This window comes from Scyliorhinus canicula, chromosome 15 (assembly GCF_902713615.1).
Source record: "Scyliorhinus canicula chromosome 15, sScyCan1.1, whole genome shotgun sequence".
Lineage (NCBI taxonomy): Eukaryota > Metazoa > Chordata > Chondrichthyes > Carcharhiniformes > Scyliorhinidae > Scyliorhinus > Scyliorhinus canicula.
The window spans coordinates 15,220,288-15,246,535 of record NC_052160.1 but is presented as its reverse complement, the minus strand read 5'-3'; the positions used below and the strand labels follow the sequence as shown (position 1 = coordinate 15,246,535).

Here is a 26,248-nt window from a genome sequence, read left to right as displayed (position 1 = left end):
GTGGCAAAGGGGGGAGGGAGAGGCTGGCAAAGGGGGGGGAGGCTGGCAAAGTGTGGGAGGGAGAGGCTGCCAAAGGGGGGGGAGGGGGAGGCTGCCAAAGGGGGGGGAGGGGGAGGCTGGCAATGGGGGGGGGGTTAGGGAGGCTGGCTAACGGGGGGAGGGCGAGGCTGGCAATGGCGGGGGAGGGGACAGGGGGGAGGGGACAGGGGGAGGGACGGGGCGGGGGAGGGGACAGGGGGGAGGGGCGCGGGATGGAGAGGGGAGGGGAGCGGGATGGAGAGGGGGGAGGGGAGGGGGGAGCGGGATGGAGGGGGGGAGGGGAGCGGGGATGGAGAGGGGGGGAGGGGGCGGGATGGAGGGGGGGAGGGGAGCGGGATGGGAGGGGGGGGAGGGGAGCGGGATGGAGAGGGGGGGAGGGGAGCGGGATGGAGAGGGGGGGAGGGGAGCGGGATGGAGAGGGGGGAGGGGAGCGGGATGGAGAGGGGGGGAGGGGAGCGGGATGGAGAGGGGGGGAGGGGAGCGGGATGGAGAGGGGGGGAGGGGAGCGGGATGGAGAGGGGGGGAGGGGAGCGGGATGGAGAGGGGGGAGGGGAGCGAGATGGAGAGGGGGGGAGGGGAGCGGGATGGAGAGGGGGGAGGGGAGCGGGATGGAGAGGGGGAGGGGAGCAGGATGGGGGGGGGGGAGAGGGATGGGGGGGGGGGGGAGTTCCGAGTCAAGCTTGTGTGTAATTTTGAGGGCACATTGTCAGCGTTGATATGCCCGTGTATTTGCTGATCTTCTAGGAAGTCTTACAACGCCAGGTTAATGTCAGGTTAAGGGGGGGGGGGTTGTTGGGTTACGGGTATAGGGTGGATATGTGGGTTTGAGTAGGGTTATCATGGCTCGGCACAACATTGAGGGCCGAAGGGCCTGTTCTGTGCTGTACTGTTCTATGTTCTATGTTTGTTTCAAATCACTAGCTTTCGGAGCTAAGTCTTGTCTAAGGATGCAGCTAGCTGTGAAACACATGTCTTCAGTATTAGCCCTGGAATGTTGTCAAGGAATGTGACATCATCGATTTGCTAATGTTGGTTGGATTGAATTTCTCCTGCTTTCTGTGGACAGGACAGACCTGGGCAAATTTCTGTATTGCAGGTAGATGCCAGTGTTGCACCTATACTAGACGAGCTTTTATTTATAACAAGAACAAATACAGAAAATGCGGTAAAACAATAAGTTAACGGTGAGCGAATACCTGACTCCCTCTTTTAACTGCCCCACCCTCTACCCACACATACAGGACAGACAAACACGGGGGGGGGGGGGGGGGGGGAGATAGTAAAGATGAAGGTCAAAAGTTAACCAGATGGGCAGAGCACTGGCGGATGGTATTTAACCCTGATAGGTGTGAGGTGTTGCACTTTGAAAGAAAAAACAGGACAAGGGAGTACATAATGAATGGCAGGACTTGTTCACAGATCCCTCAAGGCGGCAGAGCAGGTGAGTAGGATAGCTAAGAAGGAATATGGGCCACTTGCCTTTATCAGTCATGGCATAGAATATAAGACCAAGGAGGTTATGTTGGAGCGGTACTGAACATTGGTTAGGCCACAGCTGGAGTACAGTGCGCAGTTCTGGTCACCTCACTATAGGAAGGAGGTGATTGCACTGGAGAGAGTACAGAGCAGATTCACCAGGATGTTGCCTGGGATGGAGCACCTGAGCTATAAGGAGGGACTGGAGAGGCTTGGATTGTTTTCTTGAGAGCAGAGAAGGCTGAGGGGGATATGATTGAGGTTATAAGATTCTGGGGCTTTGGACAGGATAAATAGGAAACAGCTGTTCCCCTTGGTGGAGGGGCCAATCACAAGGGGGCATAGTTTTAGGGTGGGGGCAGGAGATTCCGAGGGGATTTGAGAAAATAAGATTTTCACTTGAGGGTGATGTGAATCTGGAATGCACTGCCTGGGAAGGCAGTGGAGGCTGGAAACCTCACCAGCTTTTCAAAGCACTTGGATCAGCACTGGAAACACCCTCACATTCAAGGATATGGACAAGTGCTGGTAAATGGGATTAGGATGAGAGGTTATTGTCGGTGCAGACTCAATGGGCCTTTTCTGCGCTGTATGACTTTATAACAACTCGGCTTTAATCTCCTGCATTAAACTTATTACCAGTAATTCAAACCCTTAGTGAAATCAAAATTGTGCACTTAAATATAATATCTACTAATGAAGAATGCCCGTTCTGAACTGTTAGTACAAATGCTGTGACTAGTGCCTTGTATGTTTAACTGCATTTTTTATCTTTTCATGTTTTCTTGGTAAGATATGAAGAAATTGATCCAGAGACTGGAATTCAAGAGACACGGAGAGACCCTACACCTAGAGATGATATCTATCCTGTTTGCATCGTTTCAGATAATAAACATGGAATTCAGGGTTCCTGTCAGTATTTTCACAAACGAAGAGACATAACTGCAGAGATAAGAACTCAGCAGTATGTATCATGCTGCACTTTACAGGAAGCTGTACAAAGGTGAGTTATAAAAGCTTGTCTAAATCTGCGAGATTTGACGCATTGAATTTGCACAAATTTGGCACTCTAACTGACATTGTGTCTTATGACGGCTATATCGTCCAATAGCTGAACCTAATGGAACCGGCAGTCGGGTTTAAAGCCAAATTTTTGGCACCTGAGCAATATTGCTTTCATGACTTGGCGCTGCAGGAAGGAGAGGGCAGGGGCAAATCTGAAAAACAAGGAGGAGAGTTTTAAACTGGAAGCTTTGATGGACCAGTGCAGGGGTGGAGAGCCCATGGAGAGATGGAGCCTTGTGTTGTCAGCGAATATGTGTGAACTTGCTGTCCCCAAGGAAAGACTTAGAAGAGGAGGCCAAGGAATCCTGTGGCATTTCCAGAGGTGACATTATGGAAGTGGGATAAGAAGCCATTGTCTGTCTATGATCTGGAAGTGAAGGTTGGAACCAGTGGGGACAGTCCCTTGAGCTGGACAACCGAGGAGACGCTTTGTAGGGGGAACAGAATGTAGTACTTGCATAAGTGTTTTCACAGTGTGCACTCATTCAGGTGCTGAAGTGTGATATATTACACAGAAGGTCAGCACCAATGGAAGTAGTCTGTACATGTAATTAAAAGGTGGGGTATGATGTGGTACTTTTACGGCAGGGTAGACAAATATCTCAGTGCTTCACACCTTGCCTTTTGTGTATATTCCCAACGCTCGCGTTCACTCGATTATTCTGCCTTGTGCAATAGGTGGGGAGAGAAGTTGGTCATCGTCGCCAATCACATGGTTCGTCGTCGAGCTCTGATTGGGTTGGACAGTGATCCAGAGTTAAGCCTGCCTGACTATTCGTATTGTATACTGGAAAGGCTGGGCAGAGCAAGATGGCAGGGAGAGCTACAAAGAGACCTACACAGTGGAGCTTTCAAGTAAGGACAAATTACAATTCTGAGAAATTGGATCTATTTTGTACTGTTCCTTTAATTTTTTTAACACATTTTGTTTTCCTCCGGTAGAGTTGATGCCCGTAAAATGCATTACCATCGAAGAGTCCTTGACCAAAACAACCTGATAACTCTCCAGTCCCATGTGATCCGGCAGCCTAATGGCAACCAGCAATACTCTATCCTGCTCCTTCTCAAACGCTTCCATGTTGACCGGTAAAATAGTTCATTTTGAAAATTCCTGTCCATGTTCATTACGGTAGAAGAATGTTGTAATAATGTACAAAAAATTAAATAGGTAGCCAAATCACACTTATCGTTCCAATGCAAGATGTGTAACACAAGTATCAGGGGAATTTACCCAAATCACGTATAGCAAAGGAGACTTGTTTTTTTTATAAACCTAAGTTTTTGAATGTTGGCTGAAGAATTGGCATCTGTACCAGCTCCTAGATGCCATCTGCATTTGCTGAACAGACTAGCAATGAGTTCTGTGAGCCTGGACGCAGGGTAGTGTGGAGGTATTTGTGTAACTGAGCATTATAATCTCTGCAGCACCCCATCGACAATGGTGCCGTACATTGATAGCATTAATTCTGTCTGACTAGTTAATGGCAGCCTCAGTGGCAAACTACCTGGACAAATCGCATTGGTGATTGTTACAGTCAAGATTCGCTGCTCTATTTCTATCCTGTTGATGGTATTTCTGAATCATTTTTAAAGACAGATACATTTTCTGCTTCTCACATCTTTCTTTCCCAATCTTTATTTTGCTCTCTGTGCATGATTCAAATTGCTGCTACAATGAGGAATTGAGGCGAGTAGAATTGTTGCATGTAAGGGGGAGATAGATAAGCACATGAAGGATAAAGGAATTGAATGTATTGCTGAATAATAATGCTGAAGGATAAAGGAGTTGAATGTAATGCTGACTGGGTCAGATGAATTGGGGTGGGAGGAGGCTTAAGGAACATAAATACCAGCGTGCACCAGGCGACGTGAAAGGCCAGTTCCTGTGTTATAAATACTTTTTGTCATGTTTTTCCACTTCCTACTTTATGCTCTTAATTTAGACTCTGCCAGGACAGCACGGTGGCACAGTGGTTAGCCCTGCTGCCTCAGGGCGCCGAGGTCCCAGGTTCGATCCCGGCCCTGGGTCACTATCCGTGTGGAGTTTGTACATATCCCTTTGTCTGCGTGGGTTTCACCCCCACAACCCAAAGATGTGCAGGGTAGGCGGATTGGCCACGCTAAATTGCCCTTTAATTGGGAAAAATTAATTTAAAAAAAAATTTAGACTCTGCCTCATTGAGGATTTTTCATTTGTTTGAAGGCTGTTGCTGTTTTTCCCTGCTCAGGGCTGGTGCCCTCCAGGACATTTTGTGGTGGTGAGTGTAGGGATCGGCATATCTGTTTATGTACAAAGGTTAATGTATAGTCATTACAGCTAAGTGATCACTAGATGGCAGCAGTAGCAAGGGGTATAAAGACAGACTAATCTGAGTTCCCGCCTCTTCGTGTGTATCGTGACTAGTGACTAGAAGCAGAGAGAGATAGCTCAGAGTGCAAGTATATATCATAGCTTATTCTTCTTCAAAAGTGGGGTTGAGGATCAATCCTGATCTTTATTGAAAGGCGGAGCAGGCTCAAGGGGCTGTGTGGCATATTTCTACACTTTACATATTTCCGAGAACCTCTAACTCTGGGGCTGTAAGCTTAGACTCTTGACTTACTTAACCTGTCAGGTGCTACTATCATCAGTGTTCTTTTAGGGTTGAGCCTGTACTGCTCAAGGATCACTAAAGTGTTAATTCTTCATGCCTTCTGAAAAAGTTCATGAATGCAATGCAGAAATCTAGTTTTTTTACGTTTAGATCACTGTAATATGGAGCATCCACTGCATTAAGTGTACCTCCTGTATTATGTAACCTGTGTTGGTTCTGTGTATGCATAGATAATATACTTGAATTTGTTAACTACTTATTTCACTGCTTTCCGTTTCTATCTGTAATATGCAGGAGAAGCAAATATGACATCTTAATGGAAAAAATCTCCAATATCCTTGTGAATAGGCCAAAGCAGTTGGAAGTGATGCTAACTCTTAGAGAAGAGCTGGTAAGTGTTTCCTAAGCACAATCGTGGCATAAACAGATGGGGTGAAGCACTATGGTGCTATCTGACCTGATCATGTATCTTGTTGCTTCTGTGCAGTTTACTTTTGGTTGGTAGCTTTTTGTTCAGATATTTTCCATTGACATTGGAGGACTCAGGGAAGTGTTTATACTGCCTCCTGATGCTAACATCAGTGTTAGCAAGAGCCATCATTGGCATGCTGTATTGGTTCCTCAGACATACTGGCTTGCCTGTGGAAGCTGCTGTTTGTACCAAGCATCAGCTAACATTTAAAAAAAATTTAGAGTACCCAATTCATTTTTTCCAATTAAGGGGCAATTTAGCGTGACCAATCCACCTACGCTGCACATCTTTGGGTTGTGGGGGCGAAACACACGCTAACACGGGGAGAATGTGCAAACTCCACACGGACAGTGACCCAGAACTGGGATCGAACCTGGGACCTCGGCGCTGTGAGGCAGCAATGCTAACCTAACCACAGCATCAGCTAACATATTGAGAAGAAGCAACATTGCCTTTAATTAGGCGTTCTTTGAGTGTGGCCGTCATCAGCTATTTAATAATAATCTTTATTATTGTCACAAGTAGGCTTACATTAACACTGCAATGAAATTACTGTGAAAAGCCCCTAGTCGCCTGTTCGGGTACACCGAGGGAGAATTCAGAACATCCAATTCACCTAACAGCGCGACTTTCGGGACTTGCGGGAGGAAACCGGAGGAAACCCACGTAGACGCAGGGAAAACATGCAGACTGCTCACAGATAGTGAGCCAAGCCGGGAAGTCGAACCTGGGACCCTGGAGCTGTGAAGCAACAGTGCTAATTACTGTGCCACCATGCCGCCCACTCTGGGGGTGGTTTCTGGAGGGCTAGTGGGGGACGTTACTGCGAATAAAGAAAAGCAGAAAATGCTAAAAGTACACAGCAGCTCGGGCAGCATCTGTGGAGAGAGAAAGCCAAGTTAATGTTGGAGAGCAATTATTGCCAATCCCAATTCAGTTTCCATTGGCTAGTGATAAGGAACAGTGCCCTGACTTAATTTTCAAGTACTAAACCTTCACCGGGTTTGAAAGCAGAGGGTGGGAGAAACCATTCATTAAGAATGTTCTTTGTGAAACCAGCCACAGAAATTGGTATTTAATCAATCTGCTGGCCCACTGATATCACTCCGCCACACTTCACAAAGTGAGAATATTAATGGTGTGTTGTAGGAGAGCCCAGAAATGAGCATTTTGTTCTAATGAAAGAATCAGAAACATGGAAGATCTCTGGAATTTAACTGCAGTGTTATCTTTGCTTTGGGAGAAGAATTTGACATAAGGCACCAAGCGGCAAAAGTATATTCGATATCTAACCCTGAATAATATCAAACTTCAGTACAATTGCACATGGTTTTGTAATTTTAAGAAGATCTTTTTGCATATGGGACTCCTGTTCACCCTTCATTGTGCCCGACCAAAAGGTTAAATGTAAATCTTTTATACAACTCGTCAAAGCATTTGACCACAATGAGGAAATTCAGATTCAGAATTTTGCAAAGCCAAGCAATGAAAAAGTCACTGTTATTATTCTTGACTGCCGTTCTGTAATGGATTGACTATTGTCACTGTGTAGGTGAGAACCTTTTCTTCACTTAACAGTTGTTTTGATTTTTTCTTTGCTCAAGAGTCTTTGTGAGAGAACTTTCAAAAAGCTTTATCAGTACATGGTGGCTGCTGGCATAGCCAAGGTGATTACTGTGCCCCTCAAAGACCTGAATCCTGAGAGAGGACCATGTTTGACGAAAAAAGGTAATCTCGATTTGATTTATCATCCATAATTATAGTGTTGCTTTCCAAAACGCAAGTCCAATATTGATTTGGATAGCTAGAGGTCGGCTGTAAAATCTTCGAAGAGCTGGGTAACCTGAACATTGTTGGGCTGTAATTATACTGTTGCTTGTCCATCTGAATTTACTGCACCTGAATGTGAGAGTGGGTGCAGCCTGAGACTTGGGGGCCCTACCTGCTTTGACTCCGGAACGCACTGAGGGCATGTGCCCTCGATGGACTGGATTTGTATGAACCTGGGTTTTAAAAAGTGCTCCTTAACTTTCTAACAGTGACACTCGGTCTTAACGGTCTGTGAAAGTGATCGGCATCCATAGAACATAGAACAGTACAGCACAGAACAGGCCCTTCGGCCCTCGATGTTGTGCCGAGCAATGATCACCCTACTCAAACCCATGTTCTGACACCAAAAGGAGAGCACAAAATGCGGCGAGCGCTGTCTTTGCAGGGTGTAGAAATAACTCACCAGCTGCTCTTCTCGGGCTACAGTGTCCAACCTGTAGCTGTAACTATCGAAGTCTGCACGCTACGTTATTAGGGATTGGCTCCATGTCTTGTACAGTGCCTCAACCATCCCTGTTTCAGCAAGTAGATTCATTTTTAAAAATAAATTTAGTGTACCCAATTATTTTTTTTCCAATTAAGAGATAATTCAGCATGTTCAATCCACCTACCTTGCACATCTTTGGGTTGTGGGGGCGAAATCCACGCAAACAGGGGGAGAATGTGCAAACTCCACACGGACAGTGACCCAGAGCCGGGATCGAACCTGGGACCTCGGTGCCATGAGGCAGAAGAGCTAACCCATTGCGCCACCGTGCTGCCCAGCAAGTAGATTCATAATGCTTCACTGGTCCATACTGTTAAAGTCCTTTTATTAATGTTTCATGTGAAACAATAGGATTGAATCCTGAGTGGTGGATTGCTGCAATCACGAAGTCCAGTATTCAACAGCATAATGGAGTTTGGTGTCTCTTAATTGTGGCCTTCAATTGGTGACGATCTGCTGAATTCCCAATCTACACTTGATCTTGTTCTTCCAACCTCACCTTACTGGGGATACCATGGGGTTTGACCTCTTGTGCTACCCAGAATGTAACCATTCTCAAAGACAGGGGTGAAATACTTGCGGTAGGGGCATCCCTTGAACTCTGATCAAAATTTGAAATTTCTCTTTGGACAATAAGTATGAAGTGAGCTTTGCAAAAATCAGGTTACAAATCAGTTTTATGCTTTGAAGGCTTGGCTTTATGTTATCATGTGGGGAATGCATTGGAATTTCAGGTGGATTTCTGTGTTTTAAGTGACCATTATTGATTGCAGGAACTCAGATTATTGTTCGGTGCCTGAAATTGGTAAAGCCATACGGGAAAAAAGTAGATGATGAAGATGACGATGATGAAGATAATAAGACAGTCGAAAGAATGGATGTTGTTTATGAACGCGATATGCTTACCCAAGCTTACGAACTAAGTAAGTTTTCAAGATTTCTTTGAAGAAATTACTGCAAGCACTTTTTTTTTTTAAGTGGTGCATACATACTTACATACATACTTACCTAATAATAATCTTTATTAGTGCCACAGGTAGGCTTACATTAACACTGCAGTGAATTTACTGTGAAAACCCCCTAGACACCACACTCCTGCGCCTGGTCGGGTACACTGAGGGAAAATTCCGAATATCCAATTCACCGAGCGAGCACGTCTTTCGGGATTTGTGGAGGAAACCGATAGAAGACGGGAAAACCCACTCCTGGGATCTACCGGTTCACAACTCCTCGCAAGATCTAACAGGATCTCACGAGACGTTGCGATGTGAATCCCGCCCTTTGTCGGCGGGATCACGCTTAGGCAAATCTGCATTTAGAGAGAGACAGCTAGCCCCACTCTGAAATGCAGTTTCCCGAGGTATTGAGATCCATCTCCATCGCCTCGGCAACTTTTGCCCCTTGGTGACCGGAATTATAAAAGCAGCCAAAGTGCTGGATCAAGAGACGACAGATCGCTACCAATTTGTGGCTGTAACCTTAACGGGGCTGATGGTGAGGGTGAAGATCTTGGTCGAGGACGTCAATGACCACACGCCGGCTTCTGTTCAGCACTGGTCTCCACAAACGGGGACCAGACGGAAAGGCATTCGTGAGGGTCGCCCAGGGGATCGGAGGCCCTCAGGTGCTTGCCCTCTGGGCAGGGTAGCACCATGGCACTGCTAGTGCCATCTGAACCCTCTGGCAAGGCCAACCTGGCACCACAGCAGTGCCACCTGGATGCCAGCCTGGCACTGCCAGGGTACCAGGTTGGCACTGCTAAAGGTCTCCTCAGTGCAGAAAACGGGTCTATGTGCGACCTCGGCTGCACATTCTGCTAAGACCCCCTGTCTAACTGGGAGTGCGTTAAATAGCGTGGTGTATCACGCTGCTAAATACACTTGCTATGGAATTTTGTTTTTCAGGGATAAATAGTGAGGGAGTGTAACTGTGAATATGAACTTAATATTTCTTTTAAAAATCCGGTTCTAGTTAATTCCACAATGTGTAATTTTTATTTATAACAGTGAGCCGAACAGTAAATGTGGGCATTCTGCAAGTTTGCAAATTGCTGGGGGGGTGCCCTCTGAGGAGACCTTAACTTTGGTGTCCTCTGGAGAAGCATAGAATCACTGATAGCAACTTAATGAATCTTCACATTATTCTGCACATGTGCAGACTCCTGAAGCTTCTGCCAACGTGACCACTGCAAAACCCGGGCCAGTAAGAACAGACAAATAATTGGTAATTATAATGTGAATAGCAAGGTCCTGATATGGGTAGGTGAGGGGGAAATGATATTCTAAATGTAAATTTGGGCCTCCGTTTTTGGCAAAGTGATGGTATCAAAGGAACGGCCAACCACAATTGCCATTGTCATTCAATAGCTTTGGAATATTAAAGATTAACCCAGCAATGGGAATGTGTATGGTGTGGTGGGGTTCGCCATTCATATTTGAAAACTTGTTGGCCATCTTGACCCTCTTTAGGGGCTGTTTAGCACACTGGGCTAAATCGCTGGCTTTGAAAGCAGACCAAGCAGGCCAGCAGCATGGTTCGATTCCCGTAACAGCCTCCCCGGACAGTCGCCGGAATGTGGCGACTAGGGGCTTTTCACGGTAACTTCATTGAAGCCTACTCGTGACAATAAGCGATTTTCATTTCATTTCTTACAAGGGATGCGGTAGAAACATAAGAGAGAGAGACTTGCTTTTTTATACAGCGCCTTTCAAATCCTCCGGATATCGTAAAACGCTTCAAAGCCAATGAAGTACTTTTAAGTGAGTCAGTATTGCGACGCCTTATGAAGAACCCTCACGGTAGCATGGTGGTTAGCATCAATGCTTCACAGCTCCAGGGTCCCAGGTTCGATTCCCGGCTGGGTCACTGTCTGTGTGGAGTCTGCACGTCCTCCCTGTGTGTGCGTGGGTTTCCTCCGGGTGCTCCGGTTTCCTCCCACAGTCCAAAGATGTGCGGGTTAGGTGGATTGGCCATGCTAAATTGCCCGTAGTGTAAGGTTAATGGGGGGATTGTTGGGTTACGGGTATACGGGTTACGTGGGTTTAAGTAGGGTGATCATTGCTCGGCACAACATCGAGGGCCGAAGGGCCTGTTCTGTGCTGTACTGTTCTATGTTCTAACCCAAGGCAGTTTAATCCGCCAAAAAAAAAGTTTCAAGCATTTATTTATCTTGGCATTTCTAGTTGAGAAGAGAGGCACCAGAGGAATTTCGCAGACTGAAATCCGACTGGCTTTGAATGTTGGAAAACTTGAAGGTCGGATGCTATGCCGCCTGCTGGAAAGATACAAAGTTATTACGGTAAAGGAACGCACTTGCGTCCATTTAACTCTTGATCTGAAGGCGTTGCATCACTATTGAGTACCAAAGAATGGAACTGCAGCAGATGAACCCTGAACTGTAGAGTGTACGCCCTCTTGGGCAGGGCTTAAACTATTTGGCGGGGCCGGGGGGGGGGGACAAAATCCGAAATGGAAGGTGGTAATTTAGTGACTGAATTCGGAAGGCAGAGGAATCACAGGTTAGAAAATTAAAACACAAAAGAGTTTGGCATGCTCATGGGCATATACTTCAATGCAAGGAGTGTAGCAAATAAAGCAGACAACCTGAGAGCACAGGATCAAAACCTGGCAGTATGATATCGTGGCTATAACATTAAAGAGGGTCAAGAATGGCAGCTCAACATTTCTGGTTAAACTGCTTTCAGACGAGAAAGAGAGGGGGATTAAAAAGAACGGAGGGGGTGGCAATTTTGGTCAAAATAATGAGAGATTATATGTAAAGATCATCAAATAAAACCATATGGTTTGAGATAAGGAACAAAAAGGAAGCAATCACCCTACTGGGAGAGTACTATTTACATTCAAACAGTCAGAGAGAGATAGAAGAGCAAAAATGTAGGCAAATACCTGAGAAGTGCAAAAACATTAAGGCAGTAATAGGAGGGTACTTTAACTATGTCCGGATTAAACTCCATCTGCCATCTCTCCGCCCAAGTCTCCAAACGATCTATATCCTGCTGTATCCTCTGACAGTCCTCATCTCTATCCGCAATTCCACCAACCTTTGTGTCGTCCGCAACCTTACTAATCAGACCAGTTACATTTTCCTCCAAATCATTTACATATACTACAAACAGCAAAGGTACCAGCACTGAACCCTGCGGAACACCACTAGTCACAGCCCTCCATTCAGAAAATCAGCCTTCCACTACTACCCTATGTCTTCTATGACAGAGCCAGTTCTGTATCCATCTTGCCAGATCGCCTCTGATCCATGTGACTTCACCTTCTGTACCAGTCTGCCATGAGGAACCTTGTCAAAGGCCTTACTGAAGTCCATGTAGACAACATCCACTGTCTTATCTTCATTTAAAAAAAATAAATTTGGAGTACCGAATTATTTTTTTTCCAATTAAGGGGCAAAAGCGCTGCCAATCCAGCTAGCCTGCACATCCTTGGGTTGTGGGGTGAGACCCACGCAGACTCGGGGAGAATTTGCAAACTCCACACGGACAGTGACCTGGGGTCAAATCCGGGTCCTCAGCGCTGCAGGGCGGCAGCACTAACCACTGCGCCACCCACCCTACCTTCATCAATCATCTTTGTCACTTCCTCGAAAAACTTGGATCAAGTTAGTGAGACATGACCTCCCCGAAAGGGCGTGTAACCAGGATCCACCACCTCTTCCTAGTTCACCTGGGAAGAAATTGGCCTTCTCTATCCCCCAAAGATTTCTGGGTATAAAGCTTTAAAATCATCGGCTCAAAAGAGACCATATTTCTAACTTCTAAGTATCTATTCTTCATCCCAGGGCTTCATGGAGGATGAAGGCCGCCAACGCACAACTAAGTACGTGGCCAAGTCATTTGTGAAGCAGAGTGAACTGAGCAAGCAGTTTGAAAAGGAGAAAGCTAGAAGCGAGCAGTTGGCGACAACTAGCTTCCTGCCCTTTGATCATGCAAAATCAGAATCTGTTCGACAGCAAGCTCTAGCGAAGAACTTAGCAGAGAGCAAAAGCATGCCGGACGGCTTACCAGAGAGCTTATTGAAGGCAAATCATGGTCGAAAGGAACCTGTAAAATTACCAACAATCGCTGCGCAGAACAGTCAATCCTCTCATGCGGAGTACAGAGAAAAGAAATGCGCTACTTCACAGAAAATACACAAAGGAAAGAAGTTAGTGAAGAGTGCATTATTTAGACAATTCAAACTGAAGAATGGTCACAAGTCAAAATTGAGCAAAGGTCAGTGAACCTATGACATTTAGTACTTTACAGTGAATAATTAATTTGCATTGCTGTATGCAAACCTGTGTGACAAAGTCTTTTGCTCGGTCGAGATTGGTGCTAATGGTTGTAAATAATAGTCTTGTAAGTTATTTGATGTTGTATTCAAGTTTTGCAAGACAAGAAGGGTGGGCAACGAACTGGGAATCACCAGGGCAACATGCAATGCATGTTAAAATACATTTCTAATAACTCTGCGAGAAGTGTTCTCCTTTAGTCTGATGATTAGATGGCATGATAAAGTTTTGTAATAAGCAATATATTTCAACTGAAACTTGCCAAAAGTCACATTTGAATTCCCATTGAAAGTGATGAATGTGCCATGTACCTTCATAAACAAAATGGGAGTTGCCCATACCAGAGAGCTACAGGGATCCTGTCCTGTTTTACACCTTTGAGTACCAGCCAAGCATTATGCATGTTGTGTGGTTTTCGACTCTTTTCCTCACTCTGAAACCATACCCAAGTTGTTCTTCCTGGATATCTGTGCTCTATTCTTCCTGCTTTGCTGTGGCTTTCATCCTAAGCGTATAGAGGTGCTACGTAAGGGCAAGGTTCACATCACATTTTAGGATGGTTGATTAACGTCTGTTAATAATAGAGCTAAAAGGTGCATGTGGGAAATTGAGAACTTGGCCCAAAAGTACTGGAACATCGGTAAACTTCAGTCAAACTAAAGATAAATGCAGACCAAAATGTTTTGTTTCATTTGATAAAATCATTGTTAAATACAACTTAATGAGATATCTAGTAAAATATGTATGTACATACGACGTAGGAGCAGGAGTAACCTGATTTGTGTTTTGTACAGGTAGAAAATTATCTGGTTCGGTAAAATCCACCGTTGGGATGGATCGTTCCCGGAATATAGCCAAGCATGCAGCAGAGTCATCCGTCGAATCACAGCAAATCGATATTCGGTCAAACTCCCCTCAGGAGAATCCAGGCCGCACCTCTTGTACGAAATCAGTGCACGGTCAAATTGAAGAGAACATTGTTATTGAAGAGGTTAAGGTTGAAAAAGCAAAGGTATGAAGATCAGTTTAGACTTCAGGGTTATCTTGGGTTTTCCATGTGGTTGCTGGAGTCCATTGTTGGTCATTTTGTTGCAGTATTTATGGTAATAAAGTGGCATCAGCACAGACTGACTGGAACATTACTTTCATTAATGATGTCCCTGTTCTGTTGCATGGTATAATTTTGTTGGAATTATTAGAATTAGTAGATGTTCTAACCAGTAGTATCTATTAACTAACATAAATGCTTTGGACTTGCCATTCTGTTGAACTCTGATAGCATCCTAAATTGAATTGCTGCAATAGAGCATTAATTATCAGCTTCTATTATTTGCAAATGTTTATTAAAAGGATGTAACTTGGGGGGCATCGTCCAGGATGAACAAAATGATTATTGGCAGAAAGTTTGCTGTTGGAATTGCTATACGTTATGTTGCATACAGGTCTCCTAGAGATTGGAAGGGGTGAAGGGGATTTATTTCTGTAACCAGTAAATACTGATCACAGTAATGTTTCCATTCATGCCGATGTTTTGCCTTTATTTTCACAGGAGAAGGGAGAGGGGAGGAAGAGGCAACCATTCAAGAATACTCATTTAAAAAGACCTCATGAAACTTTTAGGATGTTAAAACGACAGAACCTGATACTAGAAGCCGTGAGGAACTTGAAACTGATTGAAAGCCTGTTTTCGTAAGTTTCAAATGTAAATCAGTCTCATTTATTGAAGCTTTCCAGTTTCACTAATATCATTGGCTATGGCGAAGCACCTATCAAAAATATTACCATGTCGGGGAAATGAATTAACGTCAGAGATTCCAACATTAAAAGTCGCCATAGTCTCAGATGACCCTTTGGGGGGGGGGGGGGGGGGGGGGGGGGAGGAGCTGACTGGTGATGATTTAACCTGAGGGTCACTGCACCTCAGGCGAAGAGCAAGGTTGAGAAAAAGCGGGGCCTTCATGAATCACCACAGCCGGGAATTGAACCCGCGCTGCTGGCCTTGCTCTGCACCATGAACCAGCTGTCCAGCCAACTGAGCTAAACCAACCTCCAACATTAGGTATGTATTTTTTTAAAAAGTGGATGATGCAGTATTATTTCCCTTTGGAAAAGATTAACTTCACAATTGTTCTTTGCCCTGGATTTAAACAAAACCCAGCGGAGCATATTTCAATATTTCTGGCTGTTAGGGCACAGGGGGTATTCTGCAACAGATATATTGCAATAATAAGTGAATAAATGATATTAACCATGATATGCCATACATTTTCTCTTGTAGAAAACACTAGTTTTTAGGAGATGGTAAAGATTCTGTTGTGAATGGGTCTTTAATCTCACTTAACTTTAAAAGTCAGTGAGTTGTTTTGACATGCCATTTAACTTTATTCAATCTTAAAACCATACCCGGAATTGTTCAGCTTTCCCCCTTTTCCAAGACACACCCATGTCTTTGTACCATTCTTGATTGCAAGGGTAAATTGATTACACCTGCAGTAGATGGATTTACTTATTGTCTCAACTGAAACCTATGTTATTGCAGACGATTGCTCAGGTGAGGAGATAAGACTGCACCTTAAGAAAAGTACTATTTTGTGTTTAACAAAGTTGCTGAGAATTATACTTGATAGTTTGGGGCTTAACTATGAAGCCTATGTTCCTTCCAGGAATGACGTGGTTAACTCGTACAAAGGAGCTTTTGCTTTTCGAGAAACATTATTTTGTTTCTTCTCCAGGCTTCAGAAGATGATCATGGAAGAAGAGAGGCAAGACGGTGTGGCCACCAGATGCTGTAAGAAATCTATAGTAAGAATGGTTCAAAAGTTGTCACAGGAGGGATTGCTCCGACTTTTCCGTACCACAGTTGTACAGGATGGCATCAGCAAAAAGGTCCGAATTAAAGCTAATTATCTTCATGTGCAAATTTTGGCAAAATAACTTTTTATTTTGATATTAGTAGTGTAATTAAGTGACTGATTTATGTGAATTTTATAAAGGACTGTAGTGGGGACCGTTGTACATTTAAGTTTTCAGTTTTTACGATGGAACCTTCAAATTCTCCGTGTGCATGAAAGTTAAAGTGTGTTTCTGTGCTAACTAGGTGGAGTTTGTGGCTCATCCGTCTGTTCTTCCCAATGATCCACTAGTAAAGAGCGCCATTGAGCAAGTTCGATTTAGGATCTCCAGTTCTTACACCGTTCACAGGTTAGTGACTAAGGGGTTGTGATATTTTGAGTATAAATTCTGCACCTGCTAGGGGAAGGGCAACCCTGAAAACCAGCGACTACAGTTGCTACTTCCACTGCCTTAGAAGAGGTGACAATTGCACGATGCATAACCTGGAGCTGGGCTCCTGAGAAACCTGGAGAGGTTCCTGATGAACCTATGAGAGAACAACACCTTGCCTCTGCATAGTCCATTCAATGTAGGACGAATGTCCCAAGGCGCTTCACAGAGGCCCGAAGAAAATAATGCATTGAGGTAGTAGAAAAGTGTCGTTGGTACCTCGTGATTTAAGTTGGCAGATGACGGGAAAATAGAGGGGGGGGGTTCTGCGGTGGCTGAGTAATCCGTTCCTGGATCCACAGACTCTGCCACGGGTGTGGCAGATTGTGCTTGATGAGGTGGGTGGGATGCTCTGGACTCTGTGTCCTCCTTCCACTGTTTACACTTGGCCTCCCTGTGCTCCAGCCTACGATGCTCACGGTGATTGGCGCCTTCGCGGATGATTGTTCTCCAGCATTGTGCATTTCCCGTACCAGCCTCCCTGAACAGGCGCCGGAATGTGGCGACTCAGGGCTTTTCACACTAACTTCATTTGAAGCCTACTTGTGACAATAAGCAATTTTCTTTTTCATTGTCTAAGGGAAGTGATTCCCACATGTCAGTGGGGATGTTGCATTTATTTAGGGAGGCTTTCAGAGTGACCTCATAGCGTTTCCTCTGCCATCCGAGTGATCACTAGACATTGCGGAGCTCGGAGTAGAGCACTTGTTTTAGGAGTCTTGTGTCGGGCGTACGGGCAATGTGGCCCACCCATCGCAGCTGGTCAATCCTGTGCCTCGATTCTGGGGATATTGGCCTGGGAGGAGATGGTCACTTTGGCCACTGGATTTGCAGGATTTTGCAGAGGCAGCGATGGTGATATCTCTCCAAGGATTTGAGGTGTCTGCTGCATATTGTTCATGTTTCTAATGCATACAGGAAGGCGGAGACCACAGCTGCTCTGTAGACTAATGAGCTTGGTGCTGGGTTTGTGGTCTTGGTCTTCGAATGCTCAGTTCCTCAGGCATCCGAAGACTGCACTGGCACATTGGAGTCGAGGTTTGATTTCCTCGTAAGTATCTGCTCACACCAAGAGGAGTCTCCCGAGGTGTGGGAAATGATCCACATTGTCTTGATGATTGGGGACAGTTTTGTGTGGCAGGAGCAGGCTGGTAGAGAACCTTTGTTTTCCGGATGTTTAGTCTTTCATCTACCTCGATGAATGTGTCACGTCTAAAACGGACGAGTGCAGCTATCATGACAAGGGTTGCGCTTCGTTTGAAATGGTGCACAATGTGAAAATGAATGAAATGAAAATCGCTTATTGTCACAAGTAGGCTTCAAATGAAGTTGCTGTGAAAAGCCCCTAGTTGCCACATTCTGTCGCCTGTTCAGGGAGGCTGGTACGGGAATTGAGCCGTGCTGCTGGCCTGCCTTCGCCTGCTTTAAAAGCCAGCTATTTAGCCCAGTGTACTTCTGTTAATTCAAATTAATGGTTATATCAAATGCAACCACTCAGTCAGTCAGGCTGGTTTAGCACAGGGATATATAGCTAGCTTTTAAAACAGACCAAGGCAGGCCAGCAGCACGGTTCAATTCCCCTACCAGCCTCCCCAAACAGTTGCCGGAATGTGGTGACTAGGGGCTTTTTACAGTAACTTCATTTGAAGCCTACTTGTGACAATAAGCGATTTTCATTTCATTTAATTTCATTTTACCAAAGCTTAAGTTAAAATACTGGACAATGTGATTTATTTTTCCGAGCACAAAATGCTGCAAATTCTGTGGGCTAGGACACGGAGTAAGCAATTCCACCAGTGTAATTTTGTTTCAGGTCCATTACTGAGACTGGTCAAATAATTCAGGTCACTATAATCTACTTGCATTTCCTTGTCTTCTGTATTTGTTTAACTTGTGTTATGGGCCAGGGTTTAGAGAACCCTGTGTATCATGGAGTTCACCTGACCGTCAACTTTTACCAGATTGTGGTATGGGGAGCACAAGGCCCACTCTACAGGTGTGGTACAGCAGAAGTGAAAAAGTATTTTTTAATGCAAAACAATGTTTATTCTATGAACTCAAGTTAACCTTTTTAAAACATACAGTGAACATCTTGGCAACCATCAATTCAAATACAACCCCCAAAGAATACAACACTAAGTAATCCTTAATAACTTCCCAAACAACATCCAGAAGACAAAAGAAACACCTTTTAACAGAAGCACATCAGGTTTACATTCACTACTGAAAACATTTATAATTCTGAATTCACCAAATGATCAAGAGAGAGAGTATTTTCACGGCAGAGAGATCAACAGTACACCTGCTTTGTCTGGCTTCAGCTCCAACACTGAAAACGAACCAAAAAGAAACAGATACACCCAAGCTTTTCTCAAGCAGAGCCAGAGCTCCGCTCCACCCACACTCTGACATCACTGTAGTAACATGAGCAGACAGACATTTCTTAAAGTGACATTCTCATGACACTTGGTGTAAATTTAACGCCGACTGTAGTTTGCTCTGGCTTTTTATTTTGCAGAATGAAGGTGTTGGAGCTGCATGCTCAGAAAGAGAGGGAAAAACAGACAAAAGAAAACGCTCCATCTGTCGCACCATCCGGGTGCGAGCAGAAACGGAATGCAGAGGCCGCCAACAAATGCTCCACGAGTAAAACAGATGAGAAAATGGGAGTCACTCCACTCAAGAATTATCGCCCTCTTATAGGTAAAAAATAACCTGCCTGAGTATTTGGAGAGAGCCAGTGTTGTTAATTAGCGGTTGCAAAACTGACGTAATTTTGTTTTAAATCCTGTTTGTCAGGAAAAAATGATAATACTATAAACGATATTTGGCTCTTTGCTCGATCAATTCCAAACTAAGCTCGCCACCCTGTTCTCTTCTCCATCTCCCTACGTTTCCCATACTTAACCAGTTTTCCCAGTGTTGTTGTTCTCCACTCCTCCTGATAGCCATGATTCTACAAAGAAATTTCTCCAATAGAAGTGATCATTCCCAATTCACTTCATCAGAATCCTACATTCAATCTCCTCCTTGCCTTTTCTGCTCCAGTGAGGAGCAGCACGGTAGCATGGTGGTTAGCATAAATGCTTCACAGCTCCAGGGTCCCAGGTTCGATTCCCGGCTGGGTCACTGTCTGTGTGGAGTCTGCACGTCCTCCCCCTGTGTGCGTGGGTTTCCTCCGGGTGCTCCGGTTTCCTCCCACAGTCCAAAGATGTGCGGGTTAGGTGGATTGGCCATGCTAAATTGCCCGTAGTGTCCTAATAAAAGTAAGGTTAAGGGGGGGGTTGTTGGGTTACGGGTATAGGGTGGCTACGTGGGTTTGAGTAGGGTGATCATGGCTCGGCACAACATCGAGGGCCGAAGGGCCTGTTCTGTGCTGTACTGTTCTATGTCTATGTCTAATTCCAGGTCTCTGCACTGTACCCTCTCTATGGATTATTTCTGTATAATGGGGACTCAAAATTGAACAAAGCATTCATAACTTTGGCCGAGTTATTGTTTGACATTAATTTATCAATGATTTCCTCTCGTACTCTTTTGTTCCCATTTGTTCCCTTCTCCCTGATACGAAAGCTGTTGCGTTGCACTAATTTCATGAATGTAGAGAGCAACAAAAATACAGTTGCACTTCTGCCTGTAATTTTAAAAAATGTCATCTTTCCTTCAGTTCCTGGGCTCGGGCGGTCACTTGGCTTCCTTCCCAAAATGCCTCGGCTTCGCCTGGTTCACATGTTCCTGTGGTACGTCGTTTACGGGCATCCTCTTCAAAGAGCCCGCGAGGAAGCGGCCGAGTCTGAGCCTTCGACCAGTGATCCACAAGGTGGCACCAAAGAGGCTTCGGCTGCAGACGCACCATATGAAGCAGCTGTCCCATCCACATCAAATGAGTCCACTGACGTTAATACAAGCGGGAACAAAGCAGCCGCTAATGGATCGCCTGGGAGGTCATCGACTACCGTTGAGATTGGTGGAGCTTGCCAGTGGGCGGGGGATATAGAACATCTGCATGTGAAAGAGACTGGTAATTTGAGCTCTTGTTATTTTCCAAAGTCACGCTCGTTCCGACAACGTTGATAAGCAGTATCAGGTTCAAATTATTCTCCTTAAATGACTGTCATATCATTGGACCAATGTTTTATGCTTCTCATGTAATACCCATTAGAAAAATATGTTGTCTTCGCATGCAGTTGGAATCAAGTGGCGAATGGATGGACTCCACCACCCTAGTCCTCAGTTTAAAAAAATAAAATAAATGGCAATTAAATTTTAACAAGGAATTTCCAGTTACTGGAATTAAATTTGGAGTTTCCCCCTGAGAACTGTGTCCATTGGTATGATATTAAACTAATCTAATGCTTAAGTGCAATGTGATTGTTTTTACTGCATACCTTTTTAAAAATAAGTTTAGAGTACCCAATTATTTTTTTTCCAATTAAGGGGCAATTTAACGTGGCAATCCACCTAACCTGCACATCTTTGATGTGGAGATGCCGGCGTTGGACTGGCGTGTGCACAGTAAGAAGTCTTGCAACACCAGGTTAAAGTCCAACAGGTATGACTAGCTTTCAGAGTGCAACTCTTTCCTCGGGTGAATGAAGAGGTGGGAACCCACTTCTTCATTCACCTGAGGAAGGAGCTGCGCTCCAAAATCTCGGGATTCAAAACAAACCTGTTGGACTTTAATCTGGTGTTATAAGTCTTCTTACTGTGCACATCTTTGTGTTGTGGTTTATTGTATACCTTTATTGGGTAGGAACTATATTTGTGTGCACTGCCCCCAACCTTAATCTGATGTTGATATTTAAATTATAGTGCTTGACTTATCATGACCAATCCACACCTACTAGCATTGTAGCCTTGTTTTCCTTAAATGAGAATTAAGTCTGACTTGTGAAAACAGCTCCATGCTGACTGGATATTATCATTTGAGGCAGTAAATGTTGAGAGACATTCCAAAATTATAATTTGAAAAGGGATCATTTATTTGAACTCTGCTGAAAGCATGTCTGGATCCTGCATCTTTCAACAGACATGGCATCATCAGGGCTGGTGCAAGGTTATTTGCTGCTCTAGGTAAACCTTTAAACTGCTCTTCCTTCCTCTCCGTGCGCGCCTTCTCTCCTCTTTCTCTCCCCCCCAAACATGTTCTGATTGGCTGAAAACACAGAAGTGGCATTTATGATTATCCAGCATCACCCATTCTCCACGCATGCTGAATAGACAAACAACTTGAGCAATAAAATTACCTGAGTACGTTCACTTGTGATTTTCTTTTCCGCAGCCCCACCACCTAGATTACATTATCTGACCCTGTACTACTGTTTTTTTTTAATTGTGAGTTTGTAATTCTAAGCTATTGGTTTTGTGGTTTCAAACCCACACCATTCTGGAGAGAAATAGTTGGATCATTTCTCTTGCCCCATGCTTGAGGTCAGTCTTCCTAAAAACAAATTAAGAAACTTAACTTTGTGTGATCACTGTTCAAAGACTGTTTTAAGCAAGCTAAAAGCGATCAAAGGCAGTTGTATTCTGTTTTTTGCAGATGCGATTAGTTCATTTAACTCTTTTTTTAAAAAACAGTTTATGTGGATGAGGTATCGTGGAAGAGATACACCCCTCCTACGCCTATTCACAGAGAGTTTGGACATGGTTGGGCTCTCGTTAGTGACCTACTGCTCTGTGTTCCCCTCTCTATCTTTGTCCAGATAGTACAAGTCAGCCACAAGGTAATACAACAACTTCATTTCTTGAACATATTGTTAAGTTGAGTATTATATTTGCCACTAACAGCCTAACTAGAAATAGTGCACCAGGTGACAGTCATAAATCTGTAGATGCACTCTGCTGGTTTTGAAGGTCTCAATTTGCTATAATGTAACATAGCTGAAGGATATCTTTTATAAATACAAAATGTAGGGCAGCATGTGGCACAGTGGATAGCACTGAGACTGCGGTGCTGAGGACCCAGGTTCGAATCCCAGCCCTGGGTCACTGCCCGTGTCTGCGAGGGTTTCACCCCCACAACCCAAAGCTGTGCATGTTAGTGGACTGGCCACGCTAAATTGCCTCTTAATTAAAAAAAATAAATAATTGGATACTCTCAATTTATTTTCAAAAATATAAATAAATAAATACAAAATGTTGTGATACCAGTTGACGTTATAACTGGTTGGAAAGACTCCAGAATAGAACCTTGGCTCAAAAGACCTTTCTACTTTCTTGTAATATACCGTGGAGAAACAGTCACGTGACCAGTAATTTGTTTTAACAACAAGAAAAAGACATGTATTAAACATGTAAAAATTGATTATGCAATACTCCTTTACTCCCCACTTTGTCCTAACAATTACACACCAGGTTTTAGGATTAACAAAGATTATAAAGTACATCTTCAACTATAATTTCTTTATTTGGGTGAGGGCGTTGCTGGCTGAGCCAGCATTTATTGCCCGTCTCTAATCGCCCTTGAAGGGGCATTGAAGAGTCAGCCCAGTGTCGTGGATCTGGGATAAAGACTTCAAATTTCCTTTCTTAAAGGGCATGAGTGAACCAGATGGATTTTACAACACTCAACAGTAGTTTCATTGTCAGATTTTTATTCAGTTCAAATTTCACCATCTGCTATGGTGGGTTTTGAACCCGGGCCCCCAGAGCATTACCCTAGGTCTCCGGTTTACTAGTCCAGTGACAATCCATTACACCATTGTCTCCCCCTAAATGGTCTCATTAACACAAAATGCCCCTTTTAAGCACACAAGATGATTGTGGTCAAATACACACTCGGCTCTGAACCCAAGTTAATGTCTGGATTTCTCCTCCGAATCCCCCCAGATGGTTGTCACATGAGAGTTTCCAAACTCCACTCCCCAAAACTTGTTTTAAAATCTTCTCATAGCAATGTTTTCCTTTAGTGATTTTCAAAATCCAGGCCAGGTTTTCTAAATGACACTTTTAAACAAAGCTTCCGCTCCACTTTGAACAGTGAATCCAGACCAGGATATGACACCAACCCTTTTTAGGATTTCTTCACTGCCGTACAAAATGTTCACAATTGCTTTAACTCTCAATTCCCAGACTGGATTAAAATGGTATCAATTTTGAGTTACACCTGAAGTCAGCTGTCCCACTTGAAATCTGGTTACTGCAATTGTCTCTTTAACTCGGAACCCTTTGTTTACTCTACTTTTAATTTTTCTGAACAGTACATTGGTCCGCTCCGTCACTTCAGTCGTTTCTGTCCCAATTCCCTGGTTATCTGGACAGTAACTGGTTTTACCCTTCAAGGCACAGAAACATAAAATTAAATCCACTTAAAGCTATGTCTTATTTCTAATGTTTACCAATACAAATGGTGGCATAAGTGGTTAGCAGTGCTGCCTCACAACGCCAGGGATCCAAGTTCAATTCCGGCCTTGGGTCACTGTTTGTGTGGAGTTTGTACATTCTCTCCCTGACTGCATGGGTTTCCCCGTGTGCTCCGATTTCCTCCCACTGTCCAAAGATGTGCAGGTTAGGTGAATTGGCTATAATAAATTACCCTTAGTGTCCAGGGATGTGCAGGCTAGCTTATGGGGTTACAGGGATAGGGCGGGATGGACGGAGGAGTGGATATGAGTAGAGTGCTCATTCAAAGGGTAGATGCAGGCTTGATGGACCAAATGACGCCCTCCTGCACTGTAGGGATTATATGGTTTTAAATATAGTGCTTTAAAACTTCCTAACAAATAGAAACATGTTGACATCCTACAAGAACTAGGTAGCTAACTTTATAGTGATCCCCATGGTTTTCAACGCTTTATGTCTGCGTTAGATAATACATATAAATGGAGAGTAATCAATAGGTGAAGAGGGGGAGTTACAGACCTGAAAATGAGTGGTTCTGCTGGATTAATGAAACTCTCAACAATTTACGAGCATTTGAAAGATCCCACAATGGAATTCCTAACTTCAAACACAATGTTGTTTATATGTTGCATATAAGGTAACCAAATAACTGCGGATTCTGGAAATCCGAATTAAAACATTTTTTAAAAGGCCGGAAAGCTCAGCTGCATCTGTGGAGAGAGAAACAATTAACCTTTCGAGTCCCTATGAATCCTCTTCAGAGTTAAAGAGAAAATAATTTTCTTAAATTTAAGCTTTACGAGTACTGAGTTTTAATTTCTCATGAAGGTATTTTAGTACACATGAGAACGAGGAGTTCTGGTGGTGGCCATAATGAGTGGTCGCATATTTAGTGGTTCCCGCTCGTGGTGGACTTTTTGGACCTTTTCCCCGGCTATCGGTGGAGCGCAGTGATTGTAAAAGGTGCAGGAGGGGTGGAAGAAGAGAGCATCCCACTGGTGTATAGATTCGTGGGCCAGAAGTGGGCAGCATGGTAGCACAAGAGGCTAGCACTGTGGCTTCACAGCGCCAGGGTCCCAGGTTCGATTCCCTGCTGGGTCACTGTCTGTGCGGAGTCTGCACGTTCTCCCCGGGTCTGCATGGGTTTCCTCCTGGGTGCTCCAGTTTCTTCCCACAGTCCAAAGACATGCAGGTTAGGTGGATTGACCAAACTAAATTGTCCTTAGTGTCCAAAAAGGCTAAGAAGTGTTATTGGCTTACGGGGATAGGGTGGAAGTGAGGGCTTAAGTGGGTCGCTGCAGACGCGATGGGCCGAATGGCCTCCTTCTGCACTGTATGTTCTAAGTGGTTGATAAAGGAGGGAACAATTGTTGAAAACTGGTGTGGAGCCTGTGACAGGGGGAAAGATGGCAGAGGGTCAGGGTCTGAGCTTGCTGGTCCAGTGATCGACGGATCAGTTAGTGAGCTACCACCACGAAAAGTTTGCCCAGCAGAGGAAGGAGAACTTGGACGAACTGGACAGGGTGGTGGATCCGATAAAGACGGGGATTGGGAGTTGAGCTGGGGGGAGATAAATCAGTGGTGGGGTAGCATGCTAAGCGCCAAGGGCATGGGCTACCATGCTAGCTGGGCTGCCTAACTCACGGAAGCACAGTGGGGGGTGAGCAGGTGGTAAGTATGTTGATGGGGGTTGGGATTGTTATTTTGTTATGGGGTGGGGGGGGAGGGGGTAGAAGTCTGCTGACAGGCATGGGGCTGTTGAAGCCATTCCATCAGGGCCAGGAGACTTGTCTACCTTTAGCCCCATTAGCTTTCCTAACATAATGATGTTCGTTTCTGGATCCTCACCTGCCATAGCCACCTTGCCATCAATTATTGCCATGTTATTTGTGTCTTCCACTGTGAAGACCGACACAAATACCTGTTCAATGTCTCAACCATTTCCCTTTTTCCCATTATTAAATCCCCCTTCTCGTCTTCTTCAGGACCAATGTATACCTTAGCTACTCTTTTACACTTTATATATTTCTTGAAACCTTTACTACTTGTTTTCATATTCTGAGCTAGTTTACTGTCATCTATCTGACCTTTCTTTATAGCTTTATTCCTGGCTTTCTGTTGACAAAGATTTCCCAATTCTCTAGTTTCCCACTAATTTGTATGCATTTTCTTTCAATTTGATACCTTCCTTTATTTCCTTAGATATCCATGGCTGATTAGTCCTTTTCCTATGGTCCTTCCTTTTCATGGGATATACTTTTGCTGAGCACTGTGGAAAAATCTCGTTAAAAGTCCTCCACTGTTCCTCAATTGTCCCACCACACAGTCTTTGCTCCCAGTCTACCTTAGCCAACACC

At 44.4% G+C, this 26,248-nt stretch overlaps 1 protein-coding gene across 2 annotated transcripts in view; it reads left to right on the top strand.

Moving 5' to 3' along the window:
• LOC119978110 (general transcription factor 3C polypeptide 1) overlaps positions 1–26,248 on the top strand; it is an 81,172-nt gene that overhangs the window by 2,785 nt on the left and 52,139 nt on the right. Inside the window, exons 2-16 of one of the 2 annotated variants that reach the window (XM_038819506.1) lie at positions 2,309–2,518; positions 3,259–3,435; positions 3,523–3,666; positions 5,469–5,565; positions 7,251–7,374; positions 8,737–8,886; positions 11,146–11,261; positions 12,774–13,206; positions 14,060–14,277; positions 14,815–14,954; positions 15,998–16,151; positions 16,363–16,466; positions 19,066–19,250; positions 20,215–20,568; positions 22,128–22,273. In XM_038819506.1, the coding sequence (XP_038675434.1) occupies positions 2,309–2,518; positions 3,259–3,435; positions 3,523–3,666; positions 5,469–5,565; positions 7,251–7,374; positions 8,737–8,886; positions 11,146–11,261; positions 12,774–13,206; positions 14,060–14,277; positions 14,815–14,954; positions 15,998–16,151; positions 16,363–16,466; positions 19,066–19,250; positions 20,215–20,568; positions 22,128–22,273 (2,752 nt within the window). Of the gene's footprint in view, positions 1–2,308; positions 2,519–3,258; positions 3,436–3,522; positions 3,667–3,698; positions 4,268–5,468; positions 5,566–7,250; positions 7,375–8,736; positions 8,887–11,145; positions 11,262–12,773; positions 13,207–14,059; positions 14,278–14,814; positions 14,955–15,997; positions 16,152–16,362; positions 16,467–19,065; positions 19,251–20,214; positions 20,569–22,127; positions 22,274–26,248 lie in introns of those variants that run through there. The other variant, XM_038819507.1, reaches the window with a different exon arrangement.